Below are 20815 nucleotides of genomic sequence, written 5' to 3'. Positions count from 1 at the left end.
CACCACTGACAACTGATGAAACGTACGCACAGAATGAAGCATTCAAATTTACAAAGGGAATATTCGGCACTTTGGAGTAATTCTTTTGTTGCTTATTGCTCTTAATCTATAATGTTACCTGAAGCATTTGTGCAATTCACAGTTAAATGCTCACACTGGCATATGGAGAGATCCAGTTAACTGTCTCTTATTTAAATCGTACACATACACATCATAACCAGCCCCCAGCCCCGCAAAGAGCTATTGATCGCAGTAGGGGCACAATGAGCTGAAGCTACTATTCCAGCAGTCTCATGGGGGAGGAGAGTATGAGCGATGCCTCAGCATGAGATACAGAACTTGTATTTCTGCTGGCTTATCGAATCGTGTGAATGGTCCTTCTTCTACATGATACTGTAATTTCTGCTGAGAGTCGAAAAAAAAACAAGTTTCTCTCTTTCTCTTCCCCCATCGTGCACATTCTAGGTCGTCATCTGCTGCCTGCAGCTTCTGAGAGGAAGACATTCTCTAAGTTTCTGGTGCCTACTATGCATAATTGGTACTTTTGGACCACACCTGCAGAGAAGTTAATATATGAGCCATTAGGTTGTGTTGCTGCTGGTCTTCGTGTCCTTAATAGCTCCAGGTTGAATTCCACTGCTTCTGTCACAACTGAAAGTAGCTTTATTTCAAAGGCAATTCTGGGTTAGATGTTCAGTGTCCTCACTGCAGTGATGAATGGGCTGCAGTTATCATTCCTGCCTTATTCTTTCTTCATCCTCCATTCCGATTTAAAAGTACTCAGAAGGTGGTTTGTGGCTCGGTCATTAGGAGTCAATCTGATGTTTGCATTTAATAACTGCTTTAAGAGGTGAGCTGTTACTTTGCTCATACTTAAAACCTTCATCCTTCAACTTAATCCTTCAGCTGACTCCAGCTGTCTGTTTCATATCATATGGACTGGGTGTCGCTGCCAATTCTCCAGACCTCTTGGGTCACAACTTGTAAGTAAGCTGCCATCTGTCCACTGGCAAGAGCACTTGCTGCGTCTACACATGCTGTAAGGTGGAGCCAGAAAGGGTAATAGGAGTCATAGAGGTGGCCATATGGTCCAAGGCAGGCCCTAGAAAGGCGGCCTCTCCGTAGGAGCCCGCGGAAAGTGCAGGCAATCCAAATCCCTACCTCAACTCCATGTACAGGAAGTCAACAGCTTCTCTGTTGGTCTCCAGTCACCACTTGGATAGAAGAAATAAACTCGCAGTTAAAATACAATAGTACGTATATAGTCATTAGGAACGGTAATGCATACATGTACGGAAAGCAGAGAGTTGGTGGAATGGATTCACCAGCAGAACTCTACCCATTCAGAGATGAAATGAACAAGGAATCCGAGTACAGAATCAGAAACCAGTCTGAAATCCAGAGTACAGTCTAAAAGTCAGGCAGTCAGTCAAATCCAGGAAGTGCACAGAGCACCAGGGAAAACCCCTATCAGAGTCAGAAGGGCATCAGAAAAGTTAAGGGGGGGGGCTGCTCAACCCTCTTCCTGGCAACCCACCACAGTGCAGAGCTTAGCTTCATGGTTGGCTCTGATACTGAGATGCAACTGAAGGGCCTGATTATCTGTGTCAGGTGTATTAAATTAAGGCTGCACTTAAGCTCTGCCAGGTGGTAAATCTGCAGGAGTAGGGTAGGGCAGCGCGGGGTTAAAGAAACAAGGTTAGAAGACCCATCACAACAGCTTGGTTTGTCAGACAATACACACATTACCTCAGAAGGGTACTGGGGAGAAAAGGAAGTGCTTATATAAATGATGGATATTTAGATCAATATTCAAGTGAGGCTGAACAGGAATAGTGGAATTTCCAGAAGGGAGTTTGGTACTGGAGTCAGTCCAACCTAACATGGAGACAAAGCAAAAGAAATGTATCAAAATTACTTTACTTAATGTTGTGATGCAATAAAAGCTGACACTGTAAGGCGTGTAAAGCTGTTTTATATCAGTATGAAGGATTTATACAAATAGATAAATATAAATAGTGATATATATTGTGGCCCGTGGTGGTACATTGTGTACATGATGTCAGGAGGTGGACACGAAAATAACTCAGAAGGGCCTGATGTATATTCCATGCGTCATGGCCACCACGCATTTTCCGCTGCACATACACAAGGAATTAATGTGACACAAGCGCAAGATGGAGTACCACCAAAAATTGGGGTGACTGTAATGTCACCCGTTGTCGTGGGATTATGTGTTATATACGGTGCAGATAGTATTAAAGTAGCATCGGGTTTTTTTAAGAACAAGTCGCCGGAAGAGTTGTATATTTTCTGAGGTAAGAGAGAAAATATTCCGAGTGCTCTTGTGTCCTTCTGTGTAAACAAGTTTTTAAGAAAACCATTATCCATTATTTTGCATTTCTCTGCTCACATGTGTCACCTCTGAGACAAGACATTGAGTAAAGACTCTGGTGATCGGCAGTGTAACAACTTCTCAACTTGAAACTGAGTGAAAATGTGCGTCTCAGCTTGAAAGTGTGCGTGAAAATCTTGTCCCACCACGGGGCACCTGAATTGGCAGAAATCTGAATGTTACATTCATTGTTTCACATCAGGATGCAGGGTTATAGTTTTTCTGCATGTGGTAGCTCAGCTGATTAGAATCACCTCTTATCATTTCACCTAATGAAGTGAAACTGGCTCTGTTCTGCATTTTTTGCTTAACAATCATCATGGTGTCTTTCAGATTGGGACACATATATTGTCAGAACAAGGCATTCAAACTTTTTTTTAATTATATTTCATTCAAATTTTGTTCTTAATTGCTTGTTTCCCATTTACATTCATATAGAAACCATTGTGACTGCAGCACTAATACTCTCCTAGAACGTTAATCTCTGCTCTTCCACTGGTGATATGCACAGCACAGCACAGTACCAGTGACCTCTATACACTTCTTCAGATAGAGACTCTAAATTCTCTAAAGCATCTGACTCTAAATGGAACGTCAGTTTTGTCATGCTGACAGACAGGACAGTGAGGTTCACTTCAAACAGATAATGCCCATTCTCAACATACTTTTGGTTTTCGTGTCACTCATTTTGCAGGCTCTGAAGTGGCGTATTTAATCATGATTTGTAGGGTTTAATTGGCGCGATCCTGGTTTTACACTCACATTTAGACAATGTTGTCATCAATCAGAATAGGGTGCTAGATTGTAAGAAGATAAATTTCTTCATCGTCTGTCACTTCCTGTCTGATGGTAGCCCCAGTCATTATGGGACCCTGGACTCACATGGCCTTGCTCCACTACTTACACAACAATAAATTCAGTTTCCACTTTGGCTCGCCACTGCCTGCAACAATTGTCAAAATGCACAGTTGAACACATAAATACATACTCCTTATTAAAAGCAGGCACCCCTCAGCAGTAATCTATTATAAAAAAACATTTTTTACTTAAAGACCATTTAGAAAAATGTCAGTGATGGAGAAAAACTGACACAGCAAGGAGCTCCAGGAATCATTTCTGTGGGCGTTCCACATTGCCCCTCCCCCCCAAATTTCTCTGTCCCCTTCCATCTCTCTCCCATCCTCTTAGTCTCTCTATCCCCTCTCTTATCTCATGCCTGCCCCAGCTACTGTCTCGCACAACTTTCTCTGGGGTGGGTATGGAAAGCAGTCGATTACCCTATAATTCCCTTTTATAGCTCCGTATCTGTTTCAGTTTTTCTCTCTCTATTTTTCCGTCATTCATCTTAGCAGGAACTCAGCAGCACATTCAAGAAACTGCCCAGAATTTGGTAAATGAAGAGGGGGGGTCTTCATTTGAACCTTGTCCTTCATATATAGGCCTCATTCTGCAGACAAAGGGAACAAAGCACAAAGCACATTATAATGAAAGCTCCAAAATCAGGGGTAATTTTATGAAGACACTTTGGCATCAGGTAGCAAACACCTAATTCTTGGGATGCCTCGTAGGACTTGGGTTGCATGTCCCATGGCTGTGGTTACATCATTTGCCAACAGTAATCAACTTCTGGGTGCCCAGAAGGATACGAAGAGGTTGCTTCAGGTAATTAAAAATGAACAACATTGATTTCACAGTCTCTTTTGTGCTGCCAGACATTAACAAGTGAATGGGTCTGAAAAATAGCTCTGCAGAGGCAGTAAAAGTCTATTTACATCCATCAAATTTGTTATAGACAAAAATATCAGTGTAAGGAAATGAGAAAAACACAGATTTTAAAATAAGACTTAGGTAAGAGATGAAGGAAATCCTCTGCAAAGAAGCTTATGTTTCATTCTGTAGTAATATAAGGCATATTTAGTGATTAAGCCCGGTACCACTTTGAAAATCGCTGCTGCAGTTGACTTAGGACTCAATTGTCCTTGTAAACAATCCATTATTTACAGGGATAAACTGAGTTATAGAACACGTTCACTGTAAAGCCATAGCTAACTTAACTGTCGTATGAGTTAAATATGCAACATTTGGTAAATGGTGCTGAGCCATACTGGTCTGTCACCAGACCATTCTCAACATTGTGCTCACTTTTCGCACGAGTCGTAGTCCTTCTACAGGACAACGCCTCGTACCTCAGTCCAATATGTTTATGTTATTAACCAGCGTAACAAATGAAAAGCATACAGTGTATTTCTATCAGACTGAGACACGAGTGTTTAAATGAAGTAAAGCCTGTTGATTAAATCTCAATTCCGTTGTCATGTTATACATAGTTGTACTGGCATTCTTCTGTTTTTACATCAGGAGGCCAGTACAAACCGCAACGTGTTTGGTCACAGAATCTATCCACCGTTCTATTCACCACTCCTGCTCAGTAGCTAGTATTGCTTGCATTTGATTTTCATTTCTTGAGCAGGTCACTTTTTCCTAGCACTCTGAATCAATAAGGGAGCGAGCCGGAGGCCATCCTCCATGGTATTGGTTTTGCTGAGGATGACACTAGCTTTTCCATTGCTGCCTGTCTCCAGGGCGGCAAATGCACATGACACCTGCATCTTCACTGTGCAAAACAGCGATGGGAATCTTACCATACCCACAATTCCATTCTGTTGATTAATTGAGCACCTGCGGGGCCCCGGGGGGACTCGCCATGGAGCCCTGACTTTCCCTGCTGCCAGGAAAAACTATGAAATAATAGCTACCTGAAGTGATGATAAACAGCATCACCCCTCCTTCCACAGAATGGTGTTTCATCTGACAGTCGCAGGCTAATTAAGGTGTTTACTCCATGCAGCAAATCCTTCTGCTACAACCTCCTCTTCCCTAAGAGTGCCAGCACTGAGTTCTCGTCTCAGGGAGGGTACTGTCCTGGAGCTTAAGCACTGCCCCCTGTAGCAGGAGCCTTTCCTTCAGGCGGCCCTCTTGATGCACCTACTGAGCAACCTCCATTTAGCAGCATGCAAAATGAGCAGCCTGTAATTTGCACAATGTGGGAGGCAGTCATTCATTTGCTGCTGCAGGAGAGCCCACAGGGATGGACACAAACCCATCCTACAAAGCTAATGTTTTAGGAGAGACCATATAGACAGACACTAGTTCAGGGGTAGGGAACCTGATCCATGGAGAGCCGGTGCGGGTTTTTGGGATGGCCTCTCAGTCAGCCAATAACAGTGGATTCCAAGGACTGGAGTTGAGAATCGCTGCTTTATTATTGGCTGATTGAGAGGCCATCCCAAAAACCCGCACCCACACCGGCTCTCCATGGATCAGGTTCCCTACCCCTGCACTAGTTCATCCTATTGAGTCTGCATGAAGGGCCACAAACCATACGGACGGACACTGTATTATCTTACCAGTGCACAGTGGCTTATCAGCAGCTATTGACACTCTTGCAGTGGGATGGGGAATGTGCTATATTCCTCTATTTTCGTTCATCTATTTTTCTTCTCATTACTTCCTTCCTCCATTTCCCTTTTCTTTAGAGAAGATTTCAGTTCTGCCAGGCTTTCAAATCTCCCCAAGTTGATTATACGGTATATATAAAGGTATAATGTTGATCTTAGTGAATACATAAGAATAGGAATGATATTTGAAAAGCTATCAAATGAAAACACAATAATGTGACTGAATCTTTAAATTTCAATAGCATGACAATGACAGGTGATATTAACCATTAAATTAGAAAAAGGAGCTATGTGAGTATATTCAAGATTCAATACAACAATATACACAGTATTGAAATGTCATTCATTAAAAAGATATATATATATATATATATATATATATATATATATATATATATAAACAGAAATTTCACATAAATAGTAAGTTTTAACAAAATTTTTTTTATATAATACAAAGTGGTCATGTGTAATTACAGTGCCAGTTATAAAAAGTGCGAATTTGGCATGAAGTACAGTAGGCATGTTTGGCATGTGTGCCCTTCTTTTGTTCCTCTTTGTTTTCTCCTGTTTCATCCTGTCCTGTCTTTTAGTACCTCCCCCTTCTCTGCATCCTCCCACTCATGTCCTTATTCTTTCCTGGGAAATGTGCAGTGTGTGCGCAGTGAGTTCAGCAGTACTGCTAGCTGGTGGCACCTCCCCAGGGAGTCCGTCATAGTCACGGCTGCATCACTGGACCTGTGGTGGGTTTCCATAGGAAGTAGGACGTGCCTTGTGCACTGACAGATGCTGCTTGCTCTAAGCTGTGTGGCCTGACTTTCCTGAAAAAAGCTGTTCAAAGGGGGCTTTACGATAGGACACTAGTGGAACTAAACCTTTGGTTCTGGTTCCTCATACTTCACTAATACAGTCTTTTGGACAACCAGCACCCAGATATTTGGTTCATATTTAGCAGAAAGTGAATAAATGATTTTATAAAGACATTGTTACAGATACTCCTTGAATGGCACCAAAACTAGAAAATGTCTTCCTCTACCAACAATATGCTTGTTTTCATGTATTTTAAACTAGATTTTATGATTTCTGATGACACTGTTTTGTATTGTGAATATTATTATTGTTTAAGCAAAAGTGTTATTGTATGTGTTTCTAATTATAATCAGTAAATATAACCAGCATGGTTTGAATATTAATAGTTACATTGATTCCTGTGTATTTTCTGCAGTAAAATTAGTTGATATATTAAGTAAATATGCCATTTCTAAATCACACATGAATATTTTAACTGATTCATAAAAGAGAGTTTAAAAGTAAAGATAACTAGTTGACTTGCAACTGTATAATTGTTCTAATTAAAACCATCAGAAAGTCACTGGTAACTTAAAGTTGTTTTAAAGTACATATCATGATAAACCTTTACCTGTTGCCCTTTCTCTATCCTTTCTTAACCTTTGAACTTGCAGATTTTAACCTGCTGAATCTGTCTTTCCAAATTCTTTAAAGGGAGCTTTGATAGTGAGCGCCTGGCTATTGCCAGACAGAGAATCCCATACAGACTTGGTCGGGTAGTTGACGAATGGCTACTTGACAAAGGTAATAAAAAGCAATTAATTAAATAATTAACCACTTAACCAATTAATTAAGCTACATTTCTGGAAGAGGTGCAGCAATGCTGACTGTGTGGTGCAGACTAATTATCCCCCTTTTATTCCCGGGTCACCTGCAGATTCATCCCTACCATCTTATTCAAGCCAGCGATGAACTTGGCACTTCGTGCTAAGCAAAACGTTACATAGTGCTGTTCAGATCAAATCGTAATAAAACTGCTGATTCAGCCTTCAATCTGATGTTCACCTCAAGTGCCTAGTTCATCTTTTGACCAAAAAATATCTGTTTCTGCACAAGATAAGTACTAGGGATGCCTAGTATCTGAATATCTTTTTTTAAACCAGTTTCTCAGAATAACTAAATAAAGTTCTCGAGATCTTAAGAAGACTAATGTGTTTTTCGTCATTTTGGGCTCATTTAGTAGGGCAGCATTCTGCTCAGCAGTACCTGGTACTCTGGTACCAGGGATTGGGCCCCATGTTGCATGTATGGAGTTTGCATGTCCTCCCTATGAATTGAAGCTGTCAAAGTGTCCTAAGGTGTGAATAGTGTGTACCCTGCAATGGTTTGGCACTAGAGGGCTGCACGAGAATGGAGAAAGTGGTATCACCACGGCTATCTGTTCGAATTCGTGGGAATGGGGAAAGCGGTATCACCACGGCTATCTGTTCGAATTCGTGGGAATGGGGAAAGCGGTATAACCACGGCTATCTGTTCGAATTCGTGGGAATGGGGAAAGCGGTATAACCACGGCTATCTGTTCGAATTCGTGGGAATGCGGAAAGCGGTATCACCACAGCTATCTGTTCGAATTCGTGGGAATGCGGAAAGCGGTATAACCACGGCTATCTGTTCGAATTCGTGGGAATGGGGAAAGCGGTATCACCACGGCTATCTGCTCGAATTCGTGGGAATGCGGAAAGCGGTATCACCACGGCTATCTGTTCGAATTCGTGGGAATGGGGAAAGCGGTATAAATGGTATCACCATGGCTGTCTGTTTCAATCTGCAGGAATGAGGAAAAAATAAAAATATTCCCACAGTAACAGTGTGAATAGAGATGATCTTTACGGTGTTCCTGTGGGGATGATAGAATGTGCCGTAACACCGTGGTAATGGAAATTGCTCTTATAGCTATATATTTTCTTCTGTTAAATTATTTGTTCCCACCCTAACACCAACTGGTACTAGTGTAGACCATGTTGTACAGGGTTATTAAAGAACAATTTGTCTAAAACCAAGAGAAACGTGCTTCTATGTGCACTGCTCTCGAACAGGACGTAAGACATAAGTCTTAATACATGCAGGAATAGGGTCGGGATGGTCTTTGTACATGCAGGGATGGGGTAGGGATGTTTTGGTGCATGCGGGGAAGAGGTGGGATGGTCTTAGTGCATGTGGGCATGGGGTTTTCCCCAGTCCCTTGTATTCAAACACAGAACCGTGGTGATACCGCTTTCCCCATTCCCGCGGATTCGAACAGATAGCCGTGGTAATTATTCTATTAACAATGTTCATTTTCTTAAGATCTCAAGAACATTATTCGGTTATCATCTGATAGCAGTATTTCATGGCGTGTCTCGGCTTCCATAAAATACATTTTGCCCATTTTCACATATCAAGTATCAATACCATTCACATGACCTCGGTAGGAATTTTGGGACAATTTTCCTATTGAATTTTTAATTGGCAATGCTGAATATTTCATAAATAATCATAAATCAGCCTACTATAACATAAATAGGTATTTTATGTGGTTGTTAAGAAAAAGCAATGAGAACTAAATTATATTAGCTCTATTATAAATTATAAACTCCATCAGGCGAACTACATGAGTTGTTTAGTCCTAATTAAATTGGATCCAAAAGGGAAATTTCACAGAAGGCCACACCTTGCGCTACACCTCTTCCGAATTTTAACGTTTCAATTAACCCCAGCATAACCCGCTAACAGCACCCAGTTCAGTAGATGTCTGTAAATAGTTTGATTCTGCTTTTCTAAGTGTATTTTGCTTGGTCTTCTGGACCTTTCTTAATTACATTTGCCTTTAATACTATAATTAGATATTCACTAACCATAAAACAGCCAGAAAATTTTAATTATGACAATAAGTTAAAAGTTGACAGGGACTGACTATCATTGGTGTTATGCAATGATGCCAATTTAAACAATGTGGTTTAAAAGTTGCTAATGTCACCTCTTTAACCCTTCGAGTGCTGAAATGTACTGGCCCACCTTAGCATGTTGATGTTTGTGTTTGAATGCTGTTGGATCCTGCAAACTGTTGCCGTCCATATTCTGCCATTTCACTGCTGCACTATTTAGGATTTCTGCACCCACAGCACAGGGAGGGAGGCAGTGGTGGTTGGGTGTGGGTGAGGGGTGTTTCTAGAACATCTGATCTGTAATCATGGTAGAAATTTCCCACCTACATCTACATTGTACATCTGCCTTGGCTAGCAGCATTATTACATTTTCATGATCCTCACAACACTTCTATACCAAAGACAGGAATAGTCATATTCCGCTTAAAGGCTTAAAAAATGTTCTCACAAAATTAACATAAAAAAAATTATTTTCACCTTAAGGAATTAATAATGTTGAAGAACCAAGGGATGTAGGTTTGGCTATGGGCGGTAGGGACATTTCCCCACCAATACTGTGGTTTCCTGCTGACCGGGTGCCTCCTAATAGTCTTTCCTTTCCATCCTTGTCTGTCTCACCAGGTCATTTTTGATTTTAAAGTTACCAGAGGGGATAAGGGAAGGAAAATAAAAAATACTGAGACCTACTATAATGTGCTGGTTTATGACTCCCAGTAGTAACTGGGAGTGTGCAGCCACTAGACACAAGAGTGCAGTTCTAGTGCAGTACTCTATAGCCTTATATGTCCCCAAAACCCATAATCTACTGGTAGACTGCAGTTCCCTGCAACATGAGAATCACAGGGAATTTGCCACCTGTTCATTTTGTCAGGTAACTGTGGGCTACACTCTAAAATCAGAAACAATTCATGTGTATCACATACTCTAGTCAGTCTAGTGGAACCTTGTCTTCACACCGCACAACATTATATCGCAGTATTGCTTTAACATAACCTATGGGTAAACCCAGATGATATGATAAATTTCTCTTCTGTGAATCTGGGCAGAATGCATAACTCTTTATTTGTCCAGCGACCTGTAAGCTGCATGAAACACCTTTACAGCGTGGTCTCCTCTGGCCAGTGAGATGTATGCACTTTGCATTGCATTGAGCCATGATATGGTGCAGGTTGAGAGTGCACCATTTTGTGGAGAAAGGCGTCAAAACAAAACATACAACCAACCCAAGCTCTAGCCAAGCTTATATTCCAGACCTATTTCATTATCAGCTCCCAGTCTACCCACTCCCATTAAGGCTGGGTCCACCCCAGTGCCCACCTACCAGAACCAGAAGAGACGTGATTGTGTGGTACAGTAGTGTCATTGAGTGACTGCCCACTCTTCAAATCTCCACTTCGGTAACACTTGATGTGGCTCAAATAAAGTAATTTAAACTAGGTTTAAACTTTGGTGCAACGGGATTAGTAGATAAATCTTGATAGAATCCAGTTTGAAAGTTAAACCACGTTTGTGCAACCCAGCCTAAGTGTTGCTCATTAATCAGTCATAACTTCATATATTTCATGCAGGTACTGTATTTGTTCATGATTTGTACTTGAGTAGTAACTGAGTTACTAAGTTAATTGTGTCTCCTCAACCATCCTTAAGTGTTACCAGCACTTCAAAACCAAATCAGGCCCTATCGGTGGAACACAGTGACTTCAGGAGACCCTTTTATATATGGACTAGATTTCTCATGAAAATGCTCACATTTAGTCAGAGGGCAGTAAGTATGTTGTTCTAGCATTATGTCTTAAATTTCATTTCCTATACAGTACATCATTACACTGCTATTGCTGGCACCCCAATGAGTTTGCACACACTACCCTGTATTTCACTACACTATATTTCTTCCTATATTGTGAGTGCGCTTTGCAGTGGCTTGGTGCCCTGCCCTAGATCATTCCCAGCCTTGTGTACATAGGTTCTAGACCCCCATGACCCTGAAAAGAATAAGCAGTAACAGAAAATGGATGAGTATACGTTTCTTTTTTTTTTCAAATTTGTAACATTGCAGAATTAAAATAACAAAATCCCTTTAACATATATTGTAACATTTATCTATGAAAGCCTGACATTTTCCAAATCAGCACATGATATCGCATGTGCGTATGTGGATTTTGATTCAGCAGCACAGCTTGATTCAGAGCTTTTTAATGAGGCAAATTAATGATCTTTCTGAAAACCCTATCAAAGATCAAGAAACTTAATTTGTGTTCTGGGTCCTACCTCCCAAGTAAGATATCCATTGTTGCATCTAAATAGGGGGACTTGCATTTAGGATTCCCCAGGCAATGGATACTGTGCAGTCGACGGACAGGTGGTCTGAGATGTATATCTTTGTGACTAGACCAAGCCAGGTGCCACCCCTATGATGGCCGCCAGAGGTGCTGTGAGTTAGGATGATTCCAAATGGCAGCCCTGAAAAAATTTGGAACATTTGGATTAGTTTACGTTGTATTTCATGGGAAAACCTACGTTTATGGTTTCTTCTTGAGTTGTAAATAAGTTAATAAGTAATTCTTGTCCCCTCAAGTGGTCTTACCATTATTAACTAATTAGTTAAGTGATAATAGCTGTCTTGATCGATTAATGATGAACATGGGATCAGGACATAACTGACGCTTAGTTACTGGTTAATTAATGCATTAAGTAAGCATGTACTATTACATTATTCATGTCCCCTCAAACTCAAGTGTGACCAAGATATATAAAAATACAACACACTTGTCGGCTGCTGAATTTGCAAATCGAGTCAGTCTGGGGGGGACTGGGGGTCGCATCTTGGCTACCCCATGTGTTCACGTACATATCTGACGTACGCAAAACCTGTCATTTTGTCTACCTATGGCAGGGGTGTGAAACCCATTGATAATTAATGGATAATCCTTTGTATTATCGATGGGGAACTGGCAAAATAAAACGAGGAAGTCTACCCCCCCCCATCCCCCATTACCGTTGCAATTCGGTATCTTCTTTGTAAAAGTAGCTCTCGTTGTCAAAAAAGGATGGATACCCCTGACTTACAGGGTAGCAACAAACGTCTAATGCACAGGTGCGAAGTGCTCAATCCGTGCATAATGCCTGTTAACCTTCCAAAATCCTTAACAGCTCCGCTGATGGGGGCACCTTGTGATAGAACATATCTGTGACAGTGCTAGGTGACAGCTGAAACATCTAATTTATTCTCTTTTTTTAAAACAGAATAAGTACAGTTAATAGCACGTATATGACCTGGGCAAGACAACACACGTTGATCAGCTTTGAGGCCAAAATGACAGCAGCCATCATTTTCCCGTACTCGCGTTCCCAGATGTGTCCACCTGTTTAATATTTACAATCCATTTCCTCTGAGGCACATCACCATCCTTCTCAGTACCAAGCAGGCACTTGACAGGAGTCTCCTAGTCTTTGAAGTATCTGAAAGCACAGCACATATCACCATAATCGTGTTTGTGAAACAGCTGCCCTGGCCTGGTGTTTCTTGCGTAGAGATTTTTTTTAAATTAATGCACACACTACAGAGGAATTTCATGTGTTGTCTCCCTCTATATTTTTCATTTGTTCTAAAAAGTGGGCTGTAAAATTCAGACGATGCACTGTTTATTGGGAGTATCACACAGTGGACTCATTAAGGCATAGAGCGGATGGCTGAGTCTCGATTAATGTAGGACATGGCCCCTGAATACAATCCTTATTTTTACACGTCTGTGATTAATCACTCAGCAAAGAGCAAAAGGGATCCCTTATTTGTTACAGCATACATCTTATCAGAAAAGTTCAAAGATAATGTAGTACAGACACCCCTCACTTAACAACCTACCTGTTTAATGGCCGCCCGGAATTATGAGCAGCTTTCCGACCAATCAGTATTGTACGCTGCATGAGAACTTTGGTTGTCGATACGGCGACGCGGCATTTCAGCATCAAGCATCTCCTCTCGTGTCACTCTTCTCAGTCTCAGTCTTCTTCCTGCAGTTGCACAGTATTCACTACATTAGTGTTCATTATCCCCGAGATTACATATATCTTCCATAAATCTGTGCTTTATTGAGCTGATTTCCTCTATTTTGTTTATTACAGTATACAGTACACTATATATATAGCAAAGGTGTTATTAAATCAATATACAAAGATGGTTGATACAAACCTGTTACCAGTACAATATGCTATCGGTAAGGGGAAGCTCCTCACTTATTGACTAATTTTCTTAATGACCCAGCCGTAGGAACAAATCTTAGTTATGTGAGGAGTGTCTGTATTTCCTAATTTGTTGTTACTGTAGCAAGATTTCAATGGTTCCCATACTGTTTATTTTCTTGCAACAATATCAGTAAAGATTCAAGAAACAACCAAAGACTGAGCATGAAGTCTATCCATTGTCAGGCTGTTGTAAACTTATTTTCTCTCCATCAAAAATTAGCCCACCACCATACTCCTGTGAAGTGACCCATCATTAACCTTAGTATCTCCTTCTGTGAAACACTGTTCTTCTTCTATACTCTACCAGCAAGCTGTTTCTGATGCACCGCCTGTCTTCTTGGTTGCATTCTATGCCTCCTTCCCAGTCTTCTGTCTTTTTGCTGTTAATTTATGGTGAATTCTATCCCTCCCCTCCATTGTCACAAATTAATTTACACTGGCACAAAATCACCTACTTCTCAGATAAGTAGAGCACTTACAGTAATTACAAAACAGTGCCTTGTGTGGAGGAGATAATTTCCCACTTATAATAGTTCATGCGGGTGGAACAGAGAGCAGAGACTCCGGGCCTAAGTGTCCCAGTCATCACTGAGAACCATGTGCAACTGAAACCCATTCATATAAGTGTCTGTTATTCAAGCCCAGCCTAGGCAGCCAAAGGGAACATCTACGTACAGTCCATTCCATTCAATTCTCCCAAAAAAAAGAAACCCAATTGAAATTGTGTCCTGGACTTGAGAGTTTCTTTCACAGGGATGAGGCAAGGTGCAGGCAGGAAAGAAGGTGGATGATCCACTGATGGCTCCAGGAAAACAACAGTAGTTTATTAACAGAAACAGGAAACACCAAAAAAACAAACAAACCACAAGGGGCTAAAAAGCAAAACATGAAATACAAAGACTACAAAAATGTCAGGGCAACAAGGAGCAGGCAGGGAACAAAGTACAAACATAAGACAACATTGGGTAACGTCTAACATTCTGAATACAACTGAAATACACCTCCAAAAATACAATTACCCATGAAGGAACTGAACCAAGGCAGGAACCTAAATACACAACCAAACCAGGTATCAACACAGAAGGAGTGATACATGAAACAATTAACCAGTCAGGGAGGGTGCAGGACAACGAGCAAATCAGGTAACACACAAGGACTGGCACAAGAATACAGGAAACAGGTGAACCTAATAAATAAATCAAGGAACTGGGAGATCAAACAGGGAAACAAAGAAACTGACAGAGAAACAAGGAAACAGAATCTAACACTGGGATACGAAAGGCAGGTAAAACAGAACCAAGGCAAAGCAAAAAAAAGTCACAAAACACAGGAACTAGAAATATAAATGAAACACTAAATGAACAAAATACAAAAACAGAGGAAGTTGGATTTGATCACACAACAGAGAGAATAGTGGCTACACACTCAGCTTATTGAGCCACATGGCAGTACAAAGACAGGAAATACACACTAAAGACATTGACAATGAGGAGGACACACAGGAACAGACAGGTGCAGATCCTGACAGATTATACAAGGGGGTCTCAGTGGAAGCTCAGTAGGCCTCTGATTCTGAAGACAACTCTGTAAAAAAACATTTATTTCAAAATGTATAGCATATAGATACTTATTCTGTATTTCTATGAATCTGAATTACAGCCACATTTTATCATCAGTACTTCGTTGCTATTTGGGTAAGATCCTAAGTTTTTCCTTGAATTACTGCCTTTTTTCCCCAGGTAGTTGCTTTCTTGGGAGGAGTCTGAAGAGTCTCCCCATTCTTAGAATACCGTGAATTTTTACATGCATATTCAGGTCACTGCTTTGCGTCAATTTTTTCGTGCGGATTCACAGGGACCTATGGGATTGTAGTGACATTCCTGGCCCAATCAGAGCTCCCAGTGGCCCCAGCCCAAGAAGGGCACACACCCATTAGCTGAGCAGCCTGCGTACCATCTGCTGGGCATGGCTCCTTGCCGTGGGCTGCCCAGGCCACTGGCAGACCTGCTCACTTCCAAAATAATTACCACGCGCCTGTCTTTCTGTGGATCTAGGAGAAAGCTGAGCTCTCAGATACACAGATCAGTGCTTCGCAAAGGCTGGCAGCCACTATCGCCAAGCAAAAAACTGAAATTTATTATCTATTTTCTACTGTACAATTTCCTGGAACAGGCACCTTGTCACCCACATAGTGTTCTATGCAGTTGAGCATCTGATCATGACCAGATTAGCTTGCCATGTCGTGGAAACTAATAAAAAGAGGTAAATCACAGCAATAGGAAGCATTACACTCATCACTTTGCCAAAACTACTGCCTCTCGGTAATATTTATCATTTGTCTGGCTCGCTCTCCCCCTTTGTTCCGCTCACTCTCCTTGTTTTGTTCTCCTCCCTGCGTTGTGTGACCGCCTTTCCCAAACCTCTTTGCGCTTCCCTGTTTCCAATCTTGCATTCTTCCTGTCATTTTCTGCATCTGCAAATTTCACCGCTTCACACACTTGCTCTTAAAATTCAGTGCAGTTAAATTCTATTTTCTGCGCTGGCCCTCATTACACCCCTGACTTACAGGACTGGAAAGGCTATTTATAGCTCTGAAACACCACACGCTGCCCGTAATGAATGAGTGGTAAAAATAAAAATCTCTTCAGGTTTGTCGGATGTCCTATGTGTAGCAACCACTGTTCTGGTGAGCGGCAGCTCTTCAGATTCCTCTTGGGAGCCAGTGTCACCACGCCCACCATGCCAAGAAGGCTTAAGAGCATGCTCATGGTCACAAGCACCGCCCCTTTCAGTTCACCCCAGTATCAGTGTTGTCCTGCCTCTACAATCAGATATACAGTTAGCATTGACCAGAAAAACAATATTTTTAGTTTTATTTCCCTGATTCTATTTGCATGGCAGGCGAGATCCACTCGGATTACATATCCAGGTTTCAGGGATGAATAGTGGTAGCACGCAGATTTGATGTGGAGAGGCTATCAAAAGGGCCAGCCCCTAGGACCGAGCTTTCTGTCTGCCAGCCAGTCAGTCAGGAAGTTCAACCAGCTTCTCCTACCAAACACTACTGTATCTTCTGTTAGTCACTTTGTTTCTCACACATCTCTTTTGCTAGATGTCCCATCTTTTATCTCAGCTCCAGAAGCTACAAATCCCAACCAAGATTTTGTTTTGACCAACCAGTTGAGCATCTGGACCTGAAATACCCTGTACTGAGGATAAGTTTATTGGGAATCTGCAGAGTCAATGGCGACCATGGTTGAGTTTGGTGTGCGGGGGTCTTAAATTATAGTTCCTGCGCATTTTATTCCCATTGCAGCTTAGCAGAGCTTGGTATGGGCACAGGTGATAAGCAGGTTGCATCTACTGGGATGGTGATACATGGGAGGGCTACAACCTTACTAGTGATGGGATAGGACCAACTTCTTTTAAAGTCCTGGATTAAAGAATAAAAATGGACATGATAAAGTCAATAAAGGGGCGAAAAAAGCCAACAATTGGATAGCAATGCTGACGTGTCCAATTGTAACACGTTTGAGTTCACAACCAGATACCACACTATTGTATAAAGCTGAAGATATCAGCTCATTTCCTCATAATGCCAAGTGTGTGAAAGAGGTTCAGGTTGAGTATTTCCTCCCTGACTGTTCACAATTTATTCATGACATAAAGATTTTAATGCAACAAGGAACTTTTGTAGAATTTGAGGTCTATTATGTTAAAAAATAAACTAAAAAAAAAAAACAGATCACCAGTGATGGTAAAAAAGCAATGGATTGAGATTTAATTTTGGTTTCATTTCATTGCTTGTATGTTATACTATCTTGGATTAATTTATTTATTGATCATCACATATAGTGAGCAATGTAATTGGTAGCTGAAATAGAATTTAGTGATTAATTGTCATTGTTGACACACCACAGCACACAACAGCGAAATGCGTTCTCCGCATTTCACCCATATGTGACATAGCAGGGGGCAGCTAATTCAGCACTCAGGGAGCAGTGCTTGGGGGTGGTACCTTAATTAGGGTACCTCAGCAATGCCTTGCTGGTTGAGGATTCAAACCGGCAATCTTTCAATTACAAGTGCACATCCCTAACCATCAAGCCACCGCTGCCTAACATCTGTAAGCTGTTATTTGTGGGTGGTAATTAATTGCAAAGGAGGTTTCTATGAGCAGGAATTATGCAGAGCGCCACACTGCTTCTCAAATGCGTCTCATTGAAATAATTGTATAATAATAAGCTAAGTGGTACACAAAAAAATCTTGCAGTACACTTGGGCTCATGCAAAGGACAATGTGAATTAATGACAAAGATTGAACCTTTTTATGGTTTTAAACATCATGTGACATTTCTGTAGACAGTGTTTTATATCTCCTATTGGCATCTCTGTTCACTGTATAGTACAATGAGCTATCAGTAGGAAAATGTGAGGCCAAAAAGGTCATACTAGCGCTTCAAAATGGCACTTTTAAATGATGCCAGTTTTAAAGAAGCTTTTTGCTTAAAAATGTCGGAAACCATGCTTTGCTTCTTTACAGCAGCGGTGGGAAGTGCCAAAAACCCAAATAAAAATCTTTTGCCAATAGTCCACTTTCAATGTCACCAAGAGATAACCAGATCCCCTGAGGCAATGGAGACTGGATTTTGGCAAAACCCCAAGAAACAGGAAATGAGCTGGAGCACTTAAAGCTAAATCAGATGCACTGGCTGACGTGTTAGGTGCAACAGCACAGGGGGCATTAGTTTGCTCACAATTCCTTCAAAATACTTCTTTAGCAAAAAGAAGCCAATTCATGCTTTGCACACAAAATCTGCGGTTGCTGTGCAAGAGCCGCCTAATACTCTCAAGTCTGCTCAAAGTTGATGGTACTTTATGTGCATCCATTAATGTGTACAGTGGTATTTGACAGGGCTGTGCAGTGTTTGCAGTGCTGTATGCTTTGGCTGTTGAGCCTCTTCTACATCAGCTAAGGACAGAACTCTTGGGGCTGTCAGTACATAATTGCAAATCCCCTTTCCATCTGTCTGCATAGTCTGATGACATAACCTTGATGGTTAGTGGTCATCGGGATCTAGATGCACTATTCAAAATTGTTGCTGAATGCAGGGCTGTATCATATGCCATGATTAACAGGGGAAGAGAGAAGCCATTTTGGTTGGGAATTAGTCAGGTAGAGAACCAGTATTAGCAGATGGCTTGATTTCAAGATTTCAGTGCTATGGAAGAAGGGAGGTTTGAACTTTCTGGGAGTATTTTAACTTGAATAAGTAGAAATGGCAAGTCCCCAAGATGTCATATAAAGGGAGTACATTAATAATGAGCAACCCTGTAGCATCATCTCTGACATAAACTGGTTTGTATTGATCCACCACAAAATTTTCAGGTCATAATCCGACAAACTGTAGTAAATTTATTCTAGGGCAGTTACACAGGACACCACAGAGCGTCTTACTTTTTTGCGAGGGAGGAAGGTGGGCAAGGTCTTATACAGATGTCCAGCAGATCTGCTGCTTTTAAACTTCGGCTTTTACAGAGGCTCCTTGCTGGTGCAGGGGACTTCATGTGGAGACCATTGGCCTGGACACTATTGCACACTGTGGGTGGTTTGGGATTGGATAAGGCTGTGTTTTTAATGAATTCAAAAACATTAGATAATTCTGGCCTGCCCGTTTTTTATCGCAGTCTTTTTAATAAAATGGAACTGTTTTACTGTACAAAGGAAGATGTGCACATTCTCCTTACATTGGCTTCTCAAGGAATCACTCATCAGTGGAGCATGTTTGGACATTACTAGTAAGGCTTCTGTAATAACTAGAGCTTTGTGCTCTGCTGGTATTGTAACCCTGCGGAAGCTTCAAGGGACGAATTGGAAGTGTATAGCAGAAAGAGTGCGTGTCAGAATGTCTCAGTGGAAATGGCTGCTACCTCAGCTGCTACGTAGAGGTGAAGGTCTAATTGGCAACAATGTAGCTGTCTCCTAATTGTGGAACAGATTTCATGTGCTGCAACCTCCATCTGGACTAGTGGATGTTGTTCAGAGAGTGCTGGTCTTTTTCTTCTGGACTGGGTAACACTAGCTGCAGTCAGCTGATTTTCATCTATCAGTTTAGGACAGAGGGAAAAGTCAGAATACTGCCTTTAAGATTCTAGGCTAAACAGAGGTTATTGTATCAAGAGGACTTCACTTGAAGGGCTGGTGGACTGTGGCTTGACAGGCATATCTTGCTCATTCAGAGGCTGAGTTTGCAGGCCCCATCTCTTTGTACAGGTCTATGCTCAAAGCCTGGATAGTTTTTACTCAATGAAGATTGTCAGATGTACCTGTTGGGTCATGGCTACTGAAAGAACTTCAGTATAACGGCTATCCTCAGTCACTATGCAGTCCCGCGTGGCGGCTTCATGGTGCACGAAGCTGGGTCATCTTTAAAGAGGCTGATCCAGGTAAACAAGCCATCTTCTGATGAGCTCGTCTGCAGAATCTGGTGGTGGCAGAAGCGGGCAGCGCACTGAAGCCGGAACATCAGGCCCTCCTGAATGCGACAGCTGCAGTTGACAGCTGGGGCCGGACTGCGAGTGTGACTTTCCTTCTTTGACCATTAGTTTCGAAACAGGGATTGGCAGGAGAATGAGAAACATCTCTTGTCCTTTGAAACCCCCGAGTTGAGCAAGTTTGAAATCACAGGGAAGAAAATCATTGTGCATCACCTGCCTGGAAGCATCAAGAACGCCTGCCTTAGCTGAAGTGCCTTAACAAGATTGTTTTTTTGTACTGACTCTTCTGCCAAAGGCTACTGGTGATCCCTGCATGAGCATCTGATTAAAAAGCAGACAGCCGACCTCCACTAGAGGATTCTACACAACTTGTTAACTATGAACAGACATCTGGGGCACCGCAGTCCTAGTGCAGGTGTGGGATGCCCACGTTTTTCACATTCTTGTGAGGTTTAGGGCTAGGTGGTTTATTCTTGCTGCTAATCAATTGGATTTATTTATTAGGTGAAAGG

At 41.6% G+C, this 20815-nt stretch overlaps 1 protein-coding gene and 1 long non-coding RNA gene across 5 annotated transcripts in view; one reads left to right on the top strand and one right to left on the bottom strand.

Annotated features, from left to right (window-relative positions):
* The window catches only part of LOC125750613 (neurexin-2-beta-like), a 357714-nt gene that overhangs the window by 317593 nt on the left and 19306 nt on the right, over positions 1–20815 (top strand). For 3 of the 4 annotated variants that reach the window (XM_049028714.1, XM_049028716.1, XM_049028715.1), the window contains one exon: positions 7354–7443. The exons of the other annotated variant lie outside the window; for it this stretch is intronic. In XM_049028714.1, the coding sequence (XP_048884671.1) occupies positions 7354–7443 (90 nt within the window). The remainder of the gene's footprint in view (positions 1–7353; positions 7444–20815) is intronic. 4 annotated transcript variants of the gene reach the window in all.
* On the bottom strand, positions 1518–17779 carry LOC125750615 (uncharacterized). Its single transcript, XR_007400384.1, has 3 exons — positions 13426–17779; positions 11832–13022; positions 1518–1878 (listed from the first exon to the last, which is right to left on the bottom strand). It is a non-coding gene; the product is annotated as an uncharacterized LOC125750615 (long non-coding RNA).

Source organism: Brienomyrus brachyistius, chromosome 10 (assembly GCF_023856365.1).
Source record: "Brienomyrus brachyistius isolate T26 chromosome 10, BBRACH_0.4, whole genome shotgun sequence".
Taxonomy (NCBI): domain Eukaryota; kingdom Metazoa; phylum Chordata; class Actinopteri; order Osteoglossiformes; family Mormyridae; genus Brienomyrus; species Brienomyrus brachyistius.
The sequence above is the reverse complement of the archived record's forward strand: the minus strand, read 5'-3'. Positions and strand labels throughout refer to the sequence as shown.